The 20060-nt window shown below is 40.8% G+C and overlaps 1 protein-coding gene across 2 annotated transcripts in view; it reads right to left on the bottom strand.

Annotated features, from left to right (window-relative positions):
- SLC9A9 (solute carrier family 9 member A9) overlaps positions 1-20060 on the bottom strand; it is a gene marked incomplete at both ends in the record, with an annotated part of 539820 nt that overhangs the window by 383088 nt on the left and 136672 nt on the right. For both annotated transcript variants that reach the window (XM_082840556.1, XM_082840557.1), the window contains one exon: positions 2296-2411. In XM_082840556.1, the coding sequence (XP_082696682.1) occupies positions 2296-2411 (116 nt within the window). The remainder of the gene's footprint in view (positions 1-2295; positions 2412-20060) is intronic.

The raw sequence follows: 20060 nt of genomic DNA, 5'->3' as shown, positions 1-20060 counted from the left end.
GGACAGAATTAGCATACCACTAGTTTGTAACCCCTAACAAATTCTAGACTAAGCATAACCATCAACAGGTACTAAAGCCATTAGCTAAAATGGGGAAGTCTAACATTAAGAGCTTCTCAAACTTTACTGTGCATATAAACCACTTGAGGATATTAAATTCTAGAACCTGATTCAGGAGTTCTGGATTTGAGCCTGAGATTCTGCATTTAAAACAAGCTACCACATGGTGCCAATACTGCTGGTCAGAGGGCCATTCTAAGAAAGAGAAGAGCAGCCCCTAGTATCCGGGAGCTGGCCTGGTACTATCAGCTGGGCTTTATTGTTCTCTTGTTGAATGTAAACAATTTCACAGAAAACATCAGACAGGTTTACTCTGGGACCATGATGGATCAAGGCAAAAACAAGCCTACTGTGTAATCACATCTAAACACAAAAAATGAACACTGTCCAAACCACAACATCCCTATCTTGGCTATTATAAGTGGCGCGGCTTCTTTACAAATTGTAGCCTTAGGCTCTATTCAGTCTTTCCTCCTGCCGGGTAAGACTTACTAAAATGCCCAATCACTCATGCTTTCTGACAGCATCTAATCCAGAGCAAAGCCCCAATTCCTTAAGCCTTCCCTAAAATCACCAAGCATAAGCCCAAGTCCTATAACAAGTCCTTTCTAACACTCTCTGAGATGTCCCATGGTTCCTCTGGTGAGCATTCTCTTCATTACAACATGTAATAAACACATCTTGTTCAACTACAGGTGTGTTCTGGTGGTCTTTGCCAGAGTAGCAATTCAGTAGTGTGATGGATCAGGCTGACAGGTGAGTCACTAAACAGTATGTGCTTCCTGATGTGATGCTATAGAGATTCATAGCAAGCAAGTAATCTCTTTTTTTTTTTTTTTTTTTTTTTTTTTTTGCGGTACATGGGCCTCTCACTGTTGTGGCCTCTCCCGTTGCGGAGCACAGGCTCCGGACACGCAGGCTCAGCGGCCATGGCTCACGGGCCCAGCCGCCCCGCGGCATGTGGGATCTTCCCGGACCGGGGCACAAACCCGCGTCCCCTGCATCGGCAGGCGGACTCTCAACCACTGCGCCACCAGGGAAGCCCCAAGCAAGTAATCTTGCCAAAAAAGATGAACGCTGATCTGACTGAACCTCTAGATTTAACCATCAGTTTACAAGAAATACAGAAGCTAGAGGAACATTTTAAGCAACCATATTTAATTCAACCATGAGACAATTTGCCTTTTTTTCCAACAAATAAGTGACAAGAAAAATAGAAGATGGAAGGGGAACATATAGATTAAAAGAAACTCAATAGTCATATCCACCAATTGTAATGTGTAGCCCTTATTTGGGTCCTAATTTGTACAAACTACTACACACACTAATAATGATAATGACAAAAAGACAATTGGGGCTATTTGAACAGAGGCTAGCTCTCTGATAATATTAAAAAAGATTATTAATATTTTTAGGTTTCATTATGACAATGGTCATTTTTCAAAACATTTACAAATAAAATGATATGCTGTCTAGGATTTGCTTTTACATAATTCAGTCATAGTGAGAAGGAGTATAGAAGGGTATACATAAAAACATTGGCCATATTTGATAATCATCATAATTTGCTAATTTTCAGGGTATATGACAGTTCTTTTTATTATTCTCCCTATGTTTAATATGTTTAAAACGTTACATAGTAAACAATTTTAAAAATTATTTTTTACCATTTAATTCAATTGAGCATTTTTTTTTTTTTTTTTTTTTTTTTGCAGTACGTGCGCCTCTCACTGTTGTGGCCTCTCCCATTGCGGAGCACCAGGCTCCAGACGCACAGGCTCAGTGGCCATGGCTCACGGACCCAGCCGCTCTGCGGCATGTGGGATCTTCCCAGACCTGGGCGCAAACCCGTGTCTCCTGCATTGGCAGGCGGACTCTCAACCACTGCACCACCAGGGAAGCCCCAATAGAGCATTTTTGAAAGAAGAAAGTTAAATAGAGAGAAATTAAGGACCACAGCTCAAAATGGCTACATATTCTACAGAAATAAACAGTAATGAATTTTAAAGAGGCTTTCCCATTACTGAAATTGCTTTCAGAACTATTTTTTGAGAGGTGTTAGAATATTCACCTGTTTCTTTTCTTTTTTTTTGTAATCACTAACAGATATGTCAACTGCAAGTGAAAAGGAATAAGGAATATTATTATGTAGACTCGGGTGATGGTCATTAGAGAAAACTTCAATTTAAATGTTTGACTCTTAGAAAGAAGGCAACATATCATTTGGGCAATTACCTGGATCTGTAGCAGACATCAGTGAACCAAAAAACAAACAGTCAGTGAAATGGAAGTCTCCATTTTTCAGCTGGTCAGCATATACCATGGCCTTCACAAAGCCATACATAATTAACCTGTTGAAGAGAAAAATATGATCTTCAAACATCAACATAGCTGACATTCTAATGGGCTTCTTGAATAAGCATGAGGCACAAATTACCACTATTCTGCCTATTTGTAGCCATGCTAGTCCTCAGTACACTGTACCAAATATCACAGTTTATTCACCTGGCAAAAGGTAAAAGAACATTTTATAGTGTACTTCAGTGGAAACAAATCTCAAGGATATAAAAAATTACCTGTGAAATATGGCATAGCAAATCATACCCACAAATATAGTGGCTGGGTTGACATCTGTAAATGGATTGCTTTTCAGTTTTACTGTTTTGTCTGCTAGGGTGTCTGAAAAGGGTTCAAGTTTCAAGTCTGTCACTGTGATGAGAAGGATACTGGCCACTCACAGGGCACTCAGTCAACCAGTTACTTTACAATGGGTGAGTCTCTACTACTGGTGGTGTCAGGACACTTCCACACCAGGTAGAGAATCACTGTTAGGTTTAGGGCGCCTGTAACTTCAACACATAGTTGAAAATGAATCTTGAAATGGTTACATTTTGATCTTGCAAAGAAAGCCATTCTTTTCATGAGATTATGTTTACCAAACCCATGGAATGCGAATTATCTGTTTTGGTCATCATTTGGCACCCTATAGCTTTTAAATTGTATTTAATTAACTGATTTTTCTAAATCCTAGTGGAGGAAACACAAAAACTGGTGAACTGGACCACGTAGAATCACTGAAAGTGACTGTAAGAGTCCTTAGAAACCACTGACTCTCAGACCGATAGACTGTTGCTTAGATATTCACACATATTTAAATTAGTTTCTTGAAAAATGTTCTAGGGTTGTGAGCATGACTAAAAAGACTAGAAATCAGATATTCGAAATTTTAATGACAATGAGAATGTGGATATTTCAAATTCTCTTATGAAAAATTTCTCTATGAGAGAATATTTCAGACACACCTGCATTTAAATCCAGTTTCTACCACTTACTAGTTATGTGATTTTAGGGCATTACTAAAACCTTCTGAGGTAGGGAAAAGAATTATGGTTAGTCTACAGAGCTGTTTTAAGGATTATCTGAGGTAATATAAATTTGGGTTTTGACACATAGTAAATTCTCAATGAGATTATGACTGCTAATAGTAATTATCAAAATAGGTAATGTTCACTTTCTATATCTATTTCTTCACATGTTTTAACTCATTTCATCCACACATTGATCCTACAAGGTAGGTACTATTTGCATTTTACAGATGAGAAAACTGAACACTGTGTGATCAAGTAACTTGCTCAAGGTGACACAGCTATTAAATTGTGGAACCCAGACTTGAACTGAGAAATTTGACTCCAGATCCCGGGTTTTTAATTCCTACATCATATTGCCTACGTGAACAGTTCCATATTGTACATTATATGTTATCTCATACAGTATACTCTTAACTAGTCCATAAGGTGGTTGTTCTATATAGGACAAAGGTGCAGCAACGGAGTATCCCCAAGAACTTGGAGATACTACTACCCATGAGCTGAACTATTAAGACAACCACATGGGTTTGAGCAGAGACCCAATATTGCTGTGAAGTGTGTGGATTCTAGCAGGGGAGGCTGAAGCTTAACTAGGCTGCAAGTGTTAACATATCTGAGAAAGCCTGTGTCATGCGACACAGCAATTGTTTCTGGGAAGAGGCCTCAATCATGGCAGCTCACCTACACTTATCTTGGGGAAGGCATTCTGCTGGTTACCAGGGTATGCAGCCTCTGGACAGGTTAAGAGTAGAGTCATTCAGCCTTGTTTATCCAATAGATATTTATTACTGAACCCCTACTATTGTCAGGCTCTGTGCTAGGTGTTTAGAATACATCAGTGAACAAGACAAAGATCCCTGTCCTTATGGAGCATGTCGTTTATAGCAAGGCAGATGGCAATAAATATAATCATAGATTTTAATTATATATGTTATCCGCATCACCCTCTGAATTAGAATCTGCAGGTCTGATGAACACTGAGACTTTCTGGACAGTCACAACATTACCAGGGAAATGCTCTCCGAGAGTCATCCCTTCAGCCTCACCTGGTGTTAACCTGACTTCACCAAAGTTCTTCCTCATTTGAGCTACACTTCCAATATGGGGCATGGATAGGCTCTGGAATCAGTATCAACTTTATGACCTATGACTATATTTCTGAATTCTATACCCATTAGTTAATTTTACAAGTTAGGAATCTGAGCCTCAGAATTAAAATGACTTGCCCCATATTGCCCTACAGAAGCCATTAGATTGGGTAAGATAAAAAAAATATATGCATGCATATATATTACCCAGGCTTGGGAAGATTACTTGGAAACTAGAAGCCTCATATACTATTGATGAAAATAAAATTAAAGTCTTCATAAAAGCCAATTTGACAATTTATTTTTAAAGTATTAAATTTTTTATATTCTGTAGCTTATTAAACGATTTTCTATGAATTTTTGCCAAGAAATTAATCTGAATACACACCAGAAGTTATTTAGTTTATTTCAGATTATTACTATTCATGAGTGAAAAATTCAAAGCAATCTAAATGTCCAGTGAATAAATTACAGAACACACATATAACGAACTAATATGCAACTATTAATACTATATACAAGAGTGTATATTAGGCATAGAAAAGTAAATTGATAAAGCAAATTATAAAGTGATAATATATAATAATTTCTAATTTTATAAAAATTGAATATATTTAAGCACACATATAAACAGAAAAAGGTCAGAAGCATATAGTCTGGGATGTTAATAGTGGTTATAAAATGACATGTGACTATTTTCTTTTTTCCTATTCTGCATTTTTCAGTTCTTTCTAAATAACAGTCATAATAAAAAAAAACAATGTACATTAGTGAGTGCTATTATGTGACATGACATTCATTATGTCGTTTAATCTTCATAATACTTGAGTTAGGTACTATAATTATTCCTTTTTACAAAGGTGAAAATCAGGATTCAGAGAGGGTAAATAAGTTGCCTAAGGTCACAGAAGTTAGCTTATGACAGAGCTGGATTTGAACCCAGGCAGTTGGATGTCAAAACCTGCATACACAACCACCATTCTATAGAGATTCAAAATTGTTTTGAAATCAAGAGAAACACATGTGCATGTACACACACACACACATACACAAACACACACACATGCACACACATATACACATACCCCTATACACACACGTTTGTTTGTTTAAAAAAAAGAAAGTAAACGATTTGTTTACTCCAAATCAACCCCTGGACACAAAATAACTATAATTCCAATATCTTCCTTGAGATAATACCTTAAAAAGCAAGAAAAACAGAAAAAGCCCAGTGCAGTATGAGCTCAGTATGATCATTTTGTTATTATTACCAATAACAATGGTCATTGTCTCTGATAATTATAATGTCAATAATTAGTGTGTATCTATTATGTGCCAGGCACTTTTTTTTAAATAACTAGCTATTGTTATTGTTGCTACATCATTGTAACTAACTAATTATAACTGTATTAACTGGGAGGATAAATAAATGAACCCATTAGCAACCACCACATTCTCACAGAGTGGTATGTTCTACCAGTGCTTCACAGAAACTATTTCAGATGGCTCAGGATACAGGAAAGATGTGGTCTGATGGGGAGAGAGAAGCCAGTGAATTCCAATGCACGCAATGCTGTGAAGATGGTGGACCCAAGTGAGATGTCCTTCTGGGGTCAGCCTGTGCTTAGGGACAGCCCAGGTCACAGGGATGGGCAGAAGCAGAACTGCCATATAAAAAGCAAAATTGCTGATAACATTGATTTCAACAAATATCCACTTAGTGCTATTCTTTAAAAAGCAGAGTGCTTATGCTACAGAGGATACAAAGGTGCAAATCCATGACCCGCCTTCAAAGAGTAGAGTTTCACAGGATGGCAGTCATGTCACTTATAGAAGGCATTGGGTAAAAGAGAACTTGAAGAAATGTCCTACACAATGCTCCACATACTCACTTTATTGAGTGTTTGTGACACACATACTGATTTTAAATTTCATGAGCTTGTTTCACACTATTAAAGTTCCACACCTAAAGGCATGTTGCAAAAATGTTTCAAAACAAAAAGTTCCAGAAGGCTCAATTGCTTGGATGATTTTTAAGTATGCCATCTTAGTCTCTCTCGGTATTTTTTAAAAAGAATACATCTTCTTTTTTAAAAATAGTCTTGATCAAGCTATGAATAGATCTACTGGAAAAAGCAGTTTTTTTGAATTGCTAGAGATACGCAAGGGGAATTGCTGTCAGTTTGGAAACAGCTGTGTGGACCAGGCCTCTTAACTGTCAGAAGAGCCACATTCCTGCCTGTGAAAGCTTATGAAACAGACCATTACATGGACCTCACTCTGCAGTGGGAAAGCCCAGCACCAACAGGCTCTGAAAGCAAAACAAAGATTATAATCTGCACCTAAATTTCTGATTTCTATACTCAAACATTTCGTCTGGATAAGCATGTTTATTTATTTGTTCACATTTTACGGATAGTTTCAATCTCACAGTTTCTTTTTTTTTCTGGGGCATGCATTCAAGAGCAATACCCCACTAGAGAAGTCATAAATTCTTTTTTCTTTGGTGGTACGCAGGCCTCTCACTGCTGCGGCCCCTCCCGTCGCGGAGCACAGGCTCTGGACGCGCAGGCCCAGCGGCCATGGCTCATGTGCCCAGCCGCTCCCCGGCATGCCGGATCCTCCCGGACTGGGGCACGAACCTGCGTCCCCTGCATCGGCAGGCGGACTCCCAACCACTGCACCACCAGGGAAGCCCCATAAATTCTTTTTCTTTACAGCTTTACTGAGATACAATTCACATATAACATTGTGTCAGTTTAAGGTATACAATATGATGATTTGATATATGTATGTATTGCAAAATGATTACCACAATAAGGTTAGTTAGCATATCCATCACCCCACAGTTATAATACTTTTGTATGTGGCGAGAACTTTTAAGACCTACTCTCTTAGCAACTTTCAAATATACAAGATAGCATTATTAACGATAGTCACCATGATATACATTACATCCCCAGTCATCTTATAACTGGAAGTTTGCACCCTTTGACCATCTTCACTCACTTCTCCCACCTCCCCCTTGCCCCCTGCCCCTGGCAGCCACCTATCTGCTCTCTGTTTCCATGAGAGAACTCATAATTTATTAATGTTGGGGTGGATGGAATTGGGAACGTCTTCTAGCCAAATTCATTCACTCATGCATTCATTAATTTGCTCATTAACTCATTCATTCAACAAATAAGTACCAACAGACATAATTCCTCCGCTTAGGGAGCTTATATTTTATTGGGGAAGCCAGATGTTTACTAGCTAATTTATAATTTATTATTTTAACAGTATTGTGGTTAAGTCCTATGGAGAGAAGTACAGATTGCACATGTCCACACTTCTGTTAGCTGGGAACAATAAAGGGGGACTTTATTTTATAGGAAAGATTACACATTCAACTTGAGAAATGTTGAGATTGAGAAGCTGGTGAGCCTGTTGGGTATTCAGAGTTGGGTGTGAACGAAAATGTGAAGAGAACATAAAGTGGACGAGGGCCCACGATTGATGCCTGGGAACTCCAGCATTTGAAGATGAGGTAGAGATGATGAGGAAAAGAGGATACAAAGAATCGGTCAACAGAGACATGAGTGGAAATCTGGTAGAGTGTCACAAGAGTCAAGAGAAGAGTGTTTCCAGAAGGAGGGTATGATACATAGGATTGAATGTTGCCAAACGAGCCCTTTCATTTAATGTCATTAGGAATGTGGGAGCTAAAGCGAGATTAGAATGGGTTGAAGAGCCCATGGAAAAAATGAGGAAATTGAGACAGGCAACATACCCATCCTTTTGGGAGGTCTGGCTATGAGGGAAAACAGGTCTGTCTCCAGAAGGGGGTTTAGGGTGAGACTTGAGTTGATCTTAAATATGTGGGGAAGAAGCTGTGAAGAGGCTCACATCTCATGGGTGCTCACAAACAGGAGTTACAAAATAAGAATTCTGCTTTGTCAAGAGTAGTGGCATGAGATGGTGAGTCTGATTTTAGGTGAAAGGGTCTGTAGGATCATTTGCTCCTAGGTATCAAAGAAATGATTCTCCTCTTTTGTCACTGTTTTTCAGTTTGTGTGTGTGTGTGTGTGTGTATACACACACACACACGTTAATATATATATAAACTCATACATATATATGATAGTAAATTCTCTCTATATATATTTATATATATAGTATTTAATATCATAAAAGCCTTTACTAAGGCTTATGAGAAATGCAAAGATAAGTCAGGCATGATTTCCATCCTCAGGAGGGAGAGACAAGTCACCGACAAAAGCAGAATATGTGACAGAAAGTGTTATGTGTCCTAGGTGAGTTGCAGATCAAATGCACTGAGCTCACAGAGGAGAAGCAGCTCTCTTGGGGACTCAGGAAAGGCTTTGAGAGGAAGGTGGCATATTTGATGAATCTGAAATATACACTCAAGTAAGGAGACTGCCAGCAATATCCTATCTATATGTGAGATGCCCAAACTACTGATTTTCTTCCCCTAGAATGCAAAACTGTTCCTACTGAAGGTGGTTTCTTCTTGGATCAATAAAAATACAATGGCCAAAAAATGAAATCTCTCCTTTAGCAATCCAGGAAACCATATGCCATCTGCCACCCACTGCAGAGATGGCGGGGAAAGGCTTGTCCTGACTGAACTGTGACTCTATTTATGGTCTTTATCTCAGCACCCAGAGTGGGCTGCTCGGCCCCAAGAAGCCCACGAAGCCTGTGGGTCCTGCTGTAGCTGAGTCAGGTGCTAAGATTTCATACACTAGATGACCCCTTGGCCCATTCTAGTTTTCCCACCAGTCCCAAGACTTTGTTCCTTCTGTTTTAGTGAAAGCTGAGGAGAGGAGGGTGAAGGAATCAACTGGGTGGCTTGTGGGCATGTTAAAAGAAAATAGGGGATCGGGTGAAGCCCCACTCAGCTTTGTTATGGTGACAAGTGAGCTCCTGTCCAGTTCCTCTATCAGATTATCTTGTACCAGCAACTAGGAAGAGTGCAGACTGCCTGCCCTTAATCCTCTTTCCTCTGAAAGGGGTAGAGGGAGAGAGGATTAGAGGAAGGGAAAGGTTGTATCCAACTTTTCTGTCCCTAAGTGGAAAGAGGAGGCTGGTTAGGGAAGGGGGTGGGGGTAGGAGGAAGAGGAGAGATGAGGGGAGGGTTCACTGTCAGGGGCATAAATGCGTGTGTCAGGGCTGGGAAATTCTATGCCGGAACATTTGACCGCTCAAAAACTTTGTTTGCGAAAGCCATCAACAAGACAACTGTACCCCCATGGCTTCTACTCTCCTACTTTCTTCTTGGCTGCCAACCCCATGGAACTTTAATTCTTTTCAAGGTGCTGAACTGTCATTGGGTAGGTGGCTCTCTGGCCCTGAAATTTTAAGGAATAAAAGTATTAGGAATAAAAATGGGGGAAGGAGGAAGGCAATGAACATATGAACATTTGAGTTCCTACTCTGTAGAGCTCCCATGTGAGTGCATTTTCTATATTTTTTAAATCTTCACACACACACACACACACACACACACACACACACACACACCACACACACACCAGTTGGGCAGCCATCAGGAATCTTATATTACAGACAAGGAAATCCAGCTAAGGATAGAAATGAGATTTAAATGTATGTTCCTTTCTACTTTTTAGTATAGGACACTGTGTAGAAAATTTAAGATATCTTTGCCTTGGCTTCCCAAATTTTAAAAGTCAATTACTATATTCTTTGTTTCTGAAAGAATGTTTTTAGCATGATACATAATGGGACCAGCTTTTTAAGTGTTAGGAATGCCTTGAAGACCTTGCTTTTCGGCATCAAATTTGGCTGTAAGAGGGTTTGGAAAGCACCATACCTTCCATGATTTTCCCTTAAAGTCAGTTCTATATCAGGCTTCCTATGGGCCTAGAAGAAAACATGGTCACCATGTCTTTTCAAGAATGGAAAGGGTGCAGAGAGGAGGTTGTGATGAAATACACTGTTTTTTAACCATGGCTGGGATCTGAGGCTTTGCGACCTTGGGATCCTTGGAACAAAGTTAAGTGAGTCCATTTTTCCACATACTCTACTGCTCACTTGCCTGTCAACTTGTCACTTTCTTGGACCTCCCCAGAGGCCCTATAGCAACCTACATAGTTGCCTGCAGGGAAACAAGCTTCCCTCCTGTTAAGTGCTTCATAGTTCTTGGAGGAAATGTGATATAAATCCCAAGCATGAATTTGGAATGAGCAGAAGTCACAATGCTGAAATGCAGTAAGATGTTGAGATCTACTGAAAGGTGAACTAGACACAGGTGAGAACTTGACCAGGCATCCTAATTGTGTGTCTACTCAGATCCACTTTCTGGGAGTATGCTGGCTCATCCAGGGGTGAAATAGGATTGCTTTTGAGAAGACTGAGAGGAACAATGAAGGCAGTGTGGGAGTCAGTCACACTCACTAAAAGCATCAGGTACCCTAAATGACAACCTCCCTTGCAGTTTGTCAGCCTATGCCAGCAGCCAGGGATGCGTGGCCCTTACAGTGCTCTGAGTCATCTCAGCTCTCTCTACAACCTGGGCACTCCGCCTTCTCCTTTCAGAAAACCATGCCTAATACTTACTGGATATAATCACTGCTCTCTTGCTGCCATTCCTCTTTCAACTTGTATCCCCACTGTCTGCCCTTTGATGTGGTTAACAAACCTCTCTTCTTTATTTCATCCAGATCCTACATTCCACTCATGCATTCTTTGTGTGCCTATCTTACCTGACTAATTTGAAGAAAGACAGCACATCTGGACTGTTCTGCCTTCTTCCCTCTCTGTTCTCATCTCCATTCTATGCACATATTACCCAGCCTTGCTAGATACTAAAGGTTACAAAGATGAATCTGATATGGCTTCTGCCCTCTAGGAGCTAATAGCTCCTAGAGAAGGGACAAGCTAAGTGTGTAAATAACTGGACTACTAAGTGAAAAATAACAAGTTTGGTAAGAAAGCTAAAGGGATAGCTCAGGGGAGGAAAGGAGAACTATGGTCTGGGGGAAGAAAGCACTGGAGGTGCATATTTCTTGAAGGACCAATGGGGTCAGACACAAGTTGTAGTCATGTAAAGGGGTGGTCACTAAGGAAAAGTTAACATGGGCCACCAAAGCAAGTGGGTGGCAACACATGAGGTGTGGACAATGAAAGTTGGGTAATTTAGTGAGATGGATTCTTCCACTGTGAATTACTACATAGTCTAATTCAACGGTTCTCCAATTTTGGTGCATATTAGAATCACATAGGGAGCTTTGAAAATCATGATGCCCAGGCTACATCCCAGACCAAGTATATCAGAATCTCTGTAGGTGGGACACAGGCGTTAGTATTTTTTTAAGTGCTTCCACTGTTCCACTATGCAGCCAGATCTAGAACAAGTGTTCTAAATCACATCATGTCTCTCATGTCTAGACCAGTCACCTAAGGATCAGCCAGTAGAGTGCGGCCTGCCATTCTGCCTTTCTGATGAGCTGCTGGTCCCATGTCACACTTTGAGCAGGAGACCCTAAATGAGAATGCTGCTAACTAAGCAAAGTCACTGAGACACTTGTATACATTCTGGCTCTAATGGTAAACCCTAGGCAGCACTCGGAATTCACACATGGAACTTGCCTGAGATGCAATTAATACAGGTTCACATACAGATAAGCACCTAATACTTACTACCCACTGCCTGGTGACTTGGTCTCCCTGCTGATCTGTGGATGAGTGAAGAGGCTTATTGAATAACATATGAAGGTTCAAGGTACTGTTACCTCTCAGTTCCAATCTGGAGCTCTTTGTAGAATAAAATTTAAAAAGAGGTGGGGAAGAGGGAGTGAAAGAATGTCTCTCCCAGTAAAATGTAAAATTGAACAGACTTCCATTATGCCTTTGATTTACAACTCCACGGAGACTTCTGTCCTAGGTACAGAGACCCACCCTTCACTGACACAGGGAAAGAGTTGGGTGACTGCTTTGGTCTCATCACATCTGAGGCTGGTCACTGCAAAGTTTTACTGAGTCTTCAAAAGTGATAAAGGGTATCTTCAAGCTTTTCTTTTTAAATTTTATTTTATTTTTTTACTCTTAGCAGAAATTTGCATGTCTGTTAAAAGAATACTATGCCTGTTAAATAAAAAAACCCATTTCTTTGCTTTGGGCTGAACTATATCAACTCAGAAGCTCTGATTGGCAGTACAAATACGTGTATGTACGTGTGTGTGCATGTGTAATGCACACATGCACACACACATATATGTATACACATATATACATATAATCTTTGATTAATAACAAATGAGCCTGTACAAAATCTCTCTAACTATGAAATTCATCCCGGCTAAAGCAGCAAGAGAGGAGCCTGCTGCCCTGTATAGTTAGGCCCTTAGCCACTACTTTTCATCTTTAAAAACACATGCATGACTGTTGCCTCACTTGCTCTCACCCTTCCTGGGAGGTGGATAAAGTCAAGCTCCATTATCCTGCTTTCACAGATAAGGTAACCGTCCCAAGGAGCTTAGCAGCCTATTACCACCTCACAGCATTTGCTCCACCATTTTCCCTCAGATGTGAAACTGAAACACTTTGGAACCAGTTGTTTAGATCTGGGGAAAAAAACCCAAAAAACTTAAAAAATTATTCAACTCAGAATCCCTATTTAAAAATATAAAAACCACGACTCACCTAGGTTAGTGGCTTGGTCAAAGTCACACTGAACTCGGCTGGTAGGGGAGCCAGGACTGGAACGCCAGTTTTCTCCTAAAGAGGTTTTACCAGAACTGGCAGATACCACAGATGCTCTGCTGCCTAGGATTTCAGCAAAGGGAATAGAACCTGTGATTTGAATATAATTTGCCTAATCTATTATTCCCAGAAAACTTCTCATCCCTTTTCATATTCCCTAAAGCATATTTATGTTCTTCAGCTGTACCATTTGGAACCCTAAAGCCAACTGCTGGTTGCAACAGAATGTAAATAACCAGAAAATGCAACTCTCAGGATTTTCCCCAATCAGATGAATTTTCCAGCAAGTAGGAAGCTCATAAATAATGTAGATGTTTAAAACATATTTAGCCCAAAGTAGGATGTTACACTATTCACTGTTTGACTGATGGCTTTAAAATATATTATCATTATTGGTGACAAGATAGAATGAACAATACATCTTGTGAGTGACGAAAATCAAACATTAATTCCTTGCCCTGATTCTTCTTTTCCAACCATGTCAATATATTTTTGAAAACTTTTTGATCTAGAATGGAGAGTTTCCAATGGTCTGTTTTGCTTCTGATGCATGTAATACAACTTCTTACTTGAAATTCCTTTGTAGTTGTAAAGTGAATTTCTTTTGGAATATTTCAAATCAATTTTCAGAGCCCAGAGACAGATTGTTCTCATGGGCTTCTCTACTAATAACAGAGTTTACCAACTAATCAAATATAGAAAAAAAATCACCCAAATGATTTAGAGAACAAGAAAACAATAAAATACTTAGTGCCATAAAGAAATTATGTATTCCCCTATAGATCCTGAGCCTTGAGATCACTACTGCTGTTCCCCATCAACCCAGCAACACAAGCATTTCAAAAAAAGGCCATTTGATTTGTTAAATCTTGTTACTCCCAAGTGTCCCTGTCATAATATTAAATGACCAGACTCCAGGGCTAGATCAACCTGGGGCCAGCCTGACCAACCTATAGGAACATTTCTGACAATTACCCACCTATCTGGTCTACACAGCACGAGAAAATTGATATAACTACTCTTCATCTATGCCCCTACTTATTGCCTACTAACCCCCATCCTACCTGACATACAGACTGCTTTACACTATTAGGCACTGAACTGAAATGTAGACAGTTGGGCATGTGCCCATGTGATTTGAATTGAATGGGCTTTTAATTCAGCTGTAAGACAGACATGGTGGTATGAACCATCTGCAGAGGACTCACCCAAGTAAATGGGCCAATAGTTAATGATTTAATTTCTTAACAACTCTATACCTCTGAAGAACAAAGCACCTGTTATTATCAAGCATAATTTCATCTTTAAAAACTCAACATATCAATAGAAGGAGTAAATGCTTTCTTCTTTATAGAAAATGAGGCTCAGAGGGAGAGGTAAGAATCAAGTTTATGTATTAAGCCATACATTTTTAATTGAGTGCCTACTATATACCCAGAACCCTGCTAGGTGCTAGGCATAAAATGGAAAAAAAAGATAATGAGGAGTCTACTCAGGTATGTAGAGAAGTAAACGGATTGTTAAAGTCTGTTATGGTAGATGCCTCTGCTGCTTTCTAGCTCTTTGACTTTAGGCAACTTGTCTATATCATCCTTTCCTCAGTTTCCTTGTCCATAAAATGGGTATAATAATAGTCCTCCTTTTGTACAATATTATTACCAGAGAACCACTACTGAATGACCCAAGGGCTTAGTCAGTTATTCCAGCTCTTACTTTTGTTGAGAAACACAAAAGGCCATTTAGCCTATGAGACCACCTCCCTCAAAGAATCAGCAAATTGAGAAAGGCTCAGATTTGGAGTTATCAAGAGAAGCCTTTAATAGGTTGTTTTCAACATAGAAACATACATTTTCATCTAATTTCATTATAGACATTTGCCAAGACCTCATTGGCAAAGAGATTACTCCTTTAAATGATTCTTCAACCGGATCTAGTGTTGTCAGCACAGCACACAACTGAGAGACCACCTCCCCTGACCCCACCGCATCCAATTTTGGGCGCCCCTGAAAAAAGCAGGCAAGTAGCCACGCAGAAGATGGTGAAGAGAAGCTTGCCAGGAGGTCACGAATAGCTTAATAGGTTTATTCACCCACATAATGAAAATATTCAAACAAATATCACAAAATTCCCAAAGCTAGTGACGTGACAAGAGAAGATGATAAGAGAAGACAGATCTATGGCAAAAGAAGTAGTGGAGGGGAAAGATATCTGTATCGATGAAAGTATATTTGTGCAGACCTTGAGACATACTAATTCCACTGTATTCAAAATTGGTCTGATCTCAGCTAAAATATTTTCTTATTCGAAACACCCCATTGGAAAATGGCTCTTAAGATACTGAGGGGTTAGAGACATGTTAGATGGGCAGGAGATGTAGAGCTGGGTTTGCCACCTGAGAGAAGGCCAAGAAGCAACATGGTACCCAGAGTTTAGAATTGGAGGATGGTCATTGGAAGGGAGAAAGAGAATTTAATCCATGTTCCTCCAGACAACCAGGACATTACAAAGAGTCAGATCAGCCTATTGAAGAACTGTCCACAGTGTGGTAGGAATCCACTCTGGTGGGAAGCAGTGAGTTTCCTTCCCTGTAGGAATTTAAGCATCCCTTAAGTATTCTACAAAAAGGATGCTGGCTTATTATATGAAAAGGATACAGGTGTACTTGAGGGAGTGAATTTAGGGGGTGGAGCTAAATAAATTTTAAGGTGATTTCAAACTCTAAAATTTCATGATTTTATAAAAATCTGAAGAATAAAATAAAAGTAAAGACCAAGAGAGGAAGATGGGAAACTTCGTAATTGACAATACTTTCCAGCATTCAGTCAGTTATCAAAGTAAAAATAAAGACAGATTTGACAGAACCTAAAGTCTGGCACCAGGAACTGATTTTATTAAGCAGCACTCTTTTCCTAACTTGACAGTAGCTCCTTCACAAACGCTTATTTTGGAATAGAATGCAAACAGATGAAGTTATCCTTGCCTGTGTCAAATACCTCAACCTCCCCAGGAGATGGGAGGAGACATTCACAAAACTCATTGAATTCCCCAAGACTGGGGAACAACTCATTTTTATTTCCCAGATGATACTGAACAGGATGTCTAGCAGCCTCTCTACCTTATCTAATACCCAGGCTCCTGTTCTGGCTTCTAGGAGGACCTGTAGGCACCTCAAACTCACTAGCTTTGAGTCTGAACATAGGATCTTCTCCAGAACCCTGGGGTTATTCCAGTGACTTTTTTCTTCTTTTTTCTTCAGCAAAGGCAGCAACTCCTACCCAGAAGACTGGAGGTCATCTTAGATGTATCTCCACCTCCTCCCCATGCCCCTCCCTGTAGGCAATCTATCACTAAACTGCTCTTTTGCCTCTTGAGTTGGTTTAAATACCTCTGTCCCGCCTAGGCCACATCTCCTCCAGATATCTCTATGCTTGCTGAAACTGTCTCCCTGTATCCCTTCACTTCCCACCAATGTGTAGCCAGAATCATTGTAAAACACAAATCTGACCATATAGCTCCATGTTCAAAGCCTTTTTGTGACTTCCCATTGCTCTTAGATTAAATGCCGGAATACTTGTGGTGGCTATTCCTTTCCAGGTCCATTCTCCATCCTTTCCACCCTGCTCTGTGCTCCAGGAGGCTGATGTGTATGAGCTCTATCAGTGAGCTCTCCTATTCTCTGGATTTTGTTTCGATTTGACCAACAGGTCAAAGGGGTGAAGGGACACTGGCAGGAGATCAGAGTGGCAGACAAGCATAAGGTTGGGGTATTTATTCTTTATGCTTTCAGTTCTCTCCCTTCAGGGTCTATATGTGCTCTTTGTCCTTCAATAAAGGTCACACCTAAATTCAGTTGGTCCTGTCCACACAGATCTCTTCAGATTCTAATACCTCTCCATCACTTTCCCCCTCAGATAATTGTGCCCCACTATTACCAGCCCTGGGAAACCAGACTGCCCCTTATGTCTTTTCTTTGCCCCGCCCACATCTTTTAAATAGTCCTCAAACATCACTCTTTCAATGAAACTATTCTGGACCGTCCTGCAAGAGTCCGATCTGCCTAATAGAAGCTTTTGTCATGCCTTCTCTTCTTCATAGCATTCACCATAGAATTAAATGATTAATTGTATAATAGACTGTCTAATACCTGTCTTTCCTGCTAGAATGAGGGTAAGGACCATCCTGTATTAGCCATCCCCAAATCCCTAGGACACTTACACATAGGTGCTCAATAATTATTTATCAAATAAGAAGGTTGGTGAGAGTGGGGAAGAGGGATAGGTGGAGAGGAAGGCCAAGGCAGGAATGAAAGAGCCCCAGTCGGACCAGAGCCATCACAAACCAAAAACTTCCACAATACAAGGCCAAGAAGTGAGGGCAGCATTGACCGTCCTCTAATTGTCATAGAAAATCTGGGGAAGGTATGACATCAAAAAATTTTTTATGACATCAAAAAATTGTTTGTAACTCCTTTTCACAAGGAGATTGTCAAAGAGAATATCTTCAGTTAAATGCATTTTTAAAATGTGAGGTTTATACCCCAAAGAGTAAGTCATTTTCTGTTACTGCACACAAAGCCACCACATAGCAACTTGGCTGGAGTTGACATAGGTGTTGCTTTGAGTTATTTTCAAAAGAGAAATGGTGTTTTTCCTTCAAGACCCAAATATCAATATTTTTCAGAAAACAAAAAACCCACATACTTAATTTCTTATTAAGCATTGCTTGTTAATTATCAGTTCATATCAAAGAAGAGATTAGGGCTTCCCTGGTGGCGCAGTGGTTGGGGGGTCTGCCTGCCGATGCAGGGGACATGGGTTCGTGCCCCGGTCCGGGAAGATCCCACATGCCGCGGAGCGGCTGGGCCCGTGAGCCACGGCCGCTGAGCCTGCGCATCCGGAGCCTGTGCTCCATAACGGGAGAGGCCACAACAGTGAGAGGCCCACGTACCGCAAAAAAAAAAAAAAAAAAAAAAAAAAAAGAAGAGATTAATTAAAGTGTCTCATTCCAGACTTCTGCCAAGTAGCGAAGAGTGGCCACGGTTAGCCCCGGAGCCTATGCTGAACTCTGGCAAGTTTCTCCTGTTATGTGGCTGTGTGAGGAGAAGGTACACTCATAAGCATCATCATCAGAGAGCACAAGGTCGAGGTTAGGAAATCAGTCCAGCATGCGGTTGTCAGCTCGAAGGGTGATGGACAAAGGCTGAGGCGAAACGAAACAAAACAAAATCAAACAAACAAAACCAAGCAAGGTGATGACCAAGGGAGAGATGGTACGTGAGGCAATGTGCAGCAGGCAGAGGGAGAAAAAGGAGAGATAATTACAGAGTGGAAGTGGAGGAGGTTGCTAAAGCCTTTTTTTTTTTTTTTTTTTGTGGTACGCGGGCCTCTCACTGTTGTGGCCTCTCCCGCTGCGGAGCACAGGCTCCGGACGCGCAGGCTCAGCGGCCATGGCTCACGGGCCCAGCCGCTCCGCGGCATGTGGGATCTTCCCGGACTGGGGCACGAACCCGTGTCCCCTGCATCGGCAGGTGGACTCTCAACCACTGCGCCACCAGGGAAGCCCTAAAGCCCTTTATGTGGCTCTTTTGCTGTTGGCTCGGATGTCTGGGAGATCTATGGGGAGCAACAGCCATGTTTTTTCCAACCACAACGGGTGAGTCCCGGGATGGGGCAAAGGAGGACGAGCAAGAGGATGAGGGAGAGAGGACTGCAAAGGAACCACAGCCTTCAGCTGCTTTACCGGCTGTAGCTCCTTGAGCTTAATAAGCCTCTTCCGGTGCCTCCCATGGTGGGTGAACATGGTAGAGCCCCTTTCCAGAACATCAAAGTTGTCTTTACACTAACCATCACCTTATACAGATATCAATGCTTCTTAATCTGTAATGCACAGATCGATCACTTAGGGACCTAGTTAAAATGCAGATTCTGATTCAGTAGGTCTCAGGTGGGGCCTGAGATTCTGAATTCTAATGCATTCCTATTTGAATACAGGTGATAGGAATACTGCTGATCAATGGACCACACTTAAGGAGCAAGGTCCCAAACTACACACATGATAGGCATTTTCCAGTGAGTGGCACTATCTCAGCATGGCGTCTCTATTTCATTCCTCACCTACCACAGAGACTGTAATCTGGCTGCTGAGAGGCAGTGGAATGCCTTGAAAATTGTTAGGATTAGTGGCTAACAGTAAAAGATCACACATAAAAATTCAGACTATGAGCTTCTCTTGGAAAATAAGAAGATCTAGCAATGTTGGACCATGTTTCCCTCGTGGAAGCAACCCATTGGAACTGAGCGGTGGCTGCCTGCTTCCCTACCTGACCACAGTCTGAGCTACTCTTACATCTGGCTGGCTTCAATCTTTACATCCCCTGCTGCATCCCCCTCTGCATTTGTGTCTGTGAATTCTGCCATATTAGTCTGAACTGAGATGCACCCCGTATTTTTAAAGAGAATTTTGCTTTCAGTCAAGTCTTTTTAGTTATCAACACGTTTCTCCATTTTAGAAAGCTATATCCCTAGTATTAAGGATGCAGACAAGTTCAGAAAGAACACGTTTTCTATGGCAAGGTGGCCTTATCCACTTGCAGATAAAGACAGAAAAATGATTACTTGAATAAACAGTGGCGGGGTTAGTAGGTCCACATGTCACAGTGTGGATGTAACATTCTCAAGGGGTAAGAATTAAGCAGCTAATCATGTTCAGTGATGACTGAAGGATCCAGATGGCGATGGAAAGTTCAAGCCACAGAAGTTGAACATCAAATAGGGTATGGGGAGTTAAACAGGGGAGAAGAGAATGACTGAAGCTAAGA

This window comes from Leucopleurus acutus (genome assembly GCF_964270905.1).
Source record: "Leucopleurus acutus genome assembly, chromosome: 5".
Classification (NCBI taxonomy): domain Eukaryota; kingdom Metazoa; phylum Chordata; class Mammalia; order Artiodactyla; family Delphinidae; genus Leucopleurus; species Leucopleurus acutus.
Note: the sequence above shows the minus strand (reverse complement) of the source record. Positions and strands in the feature narration are given on the sequence as shown.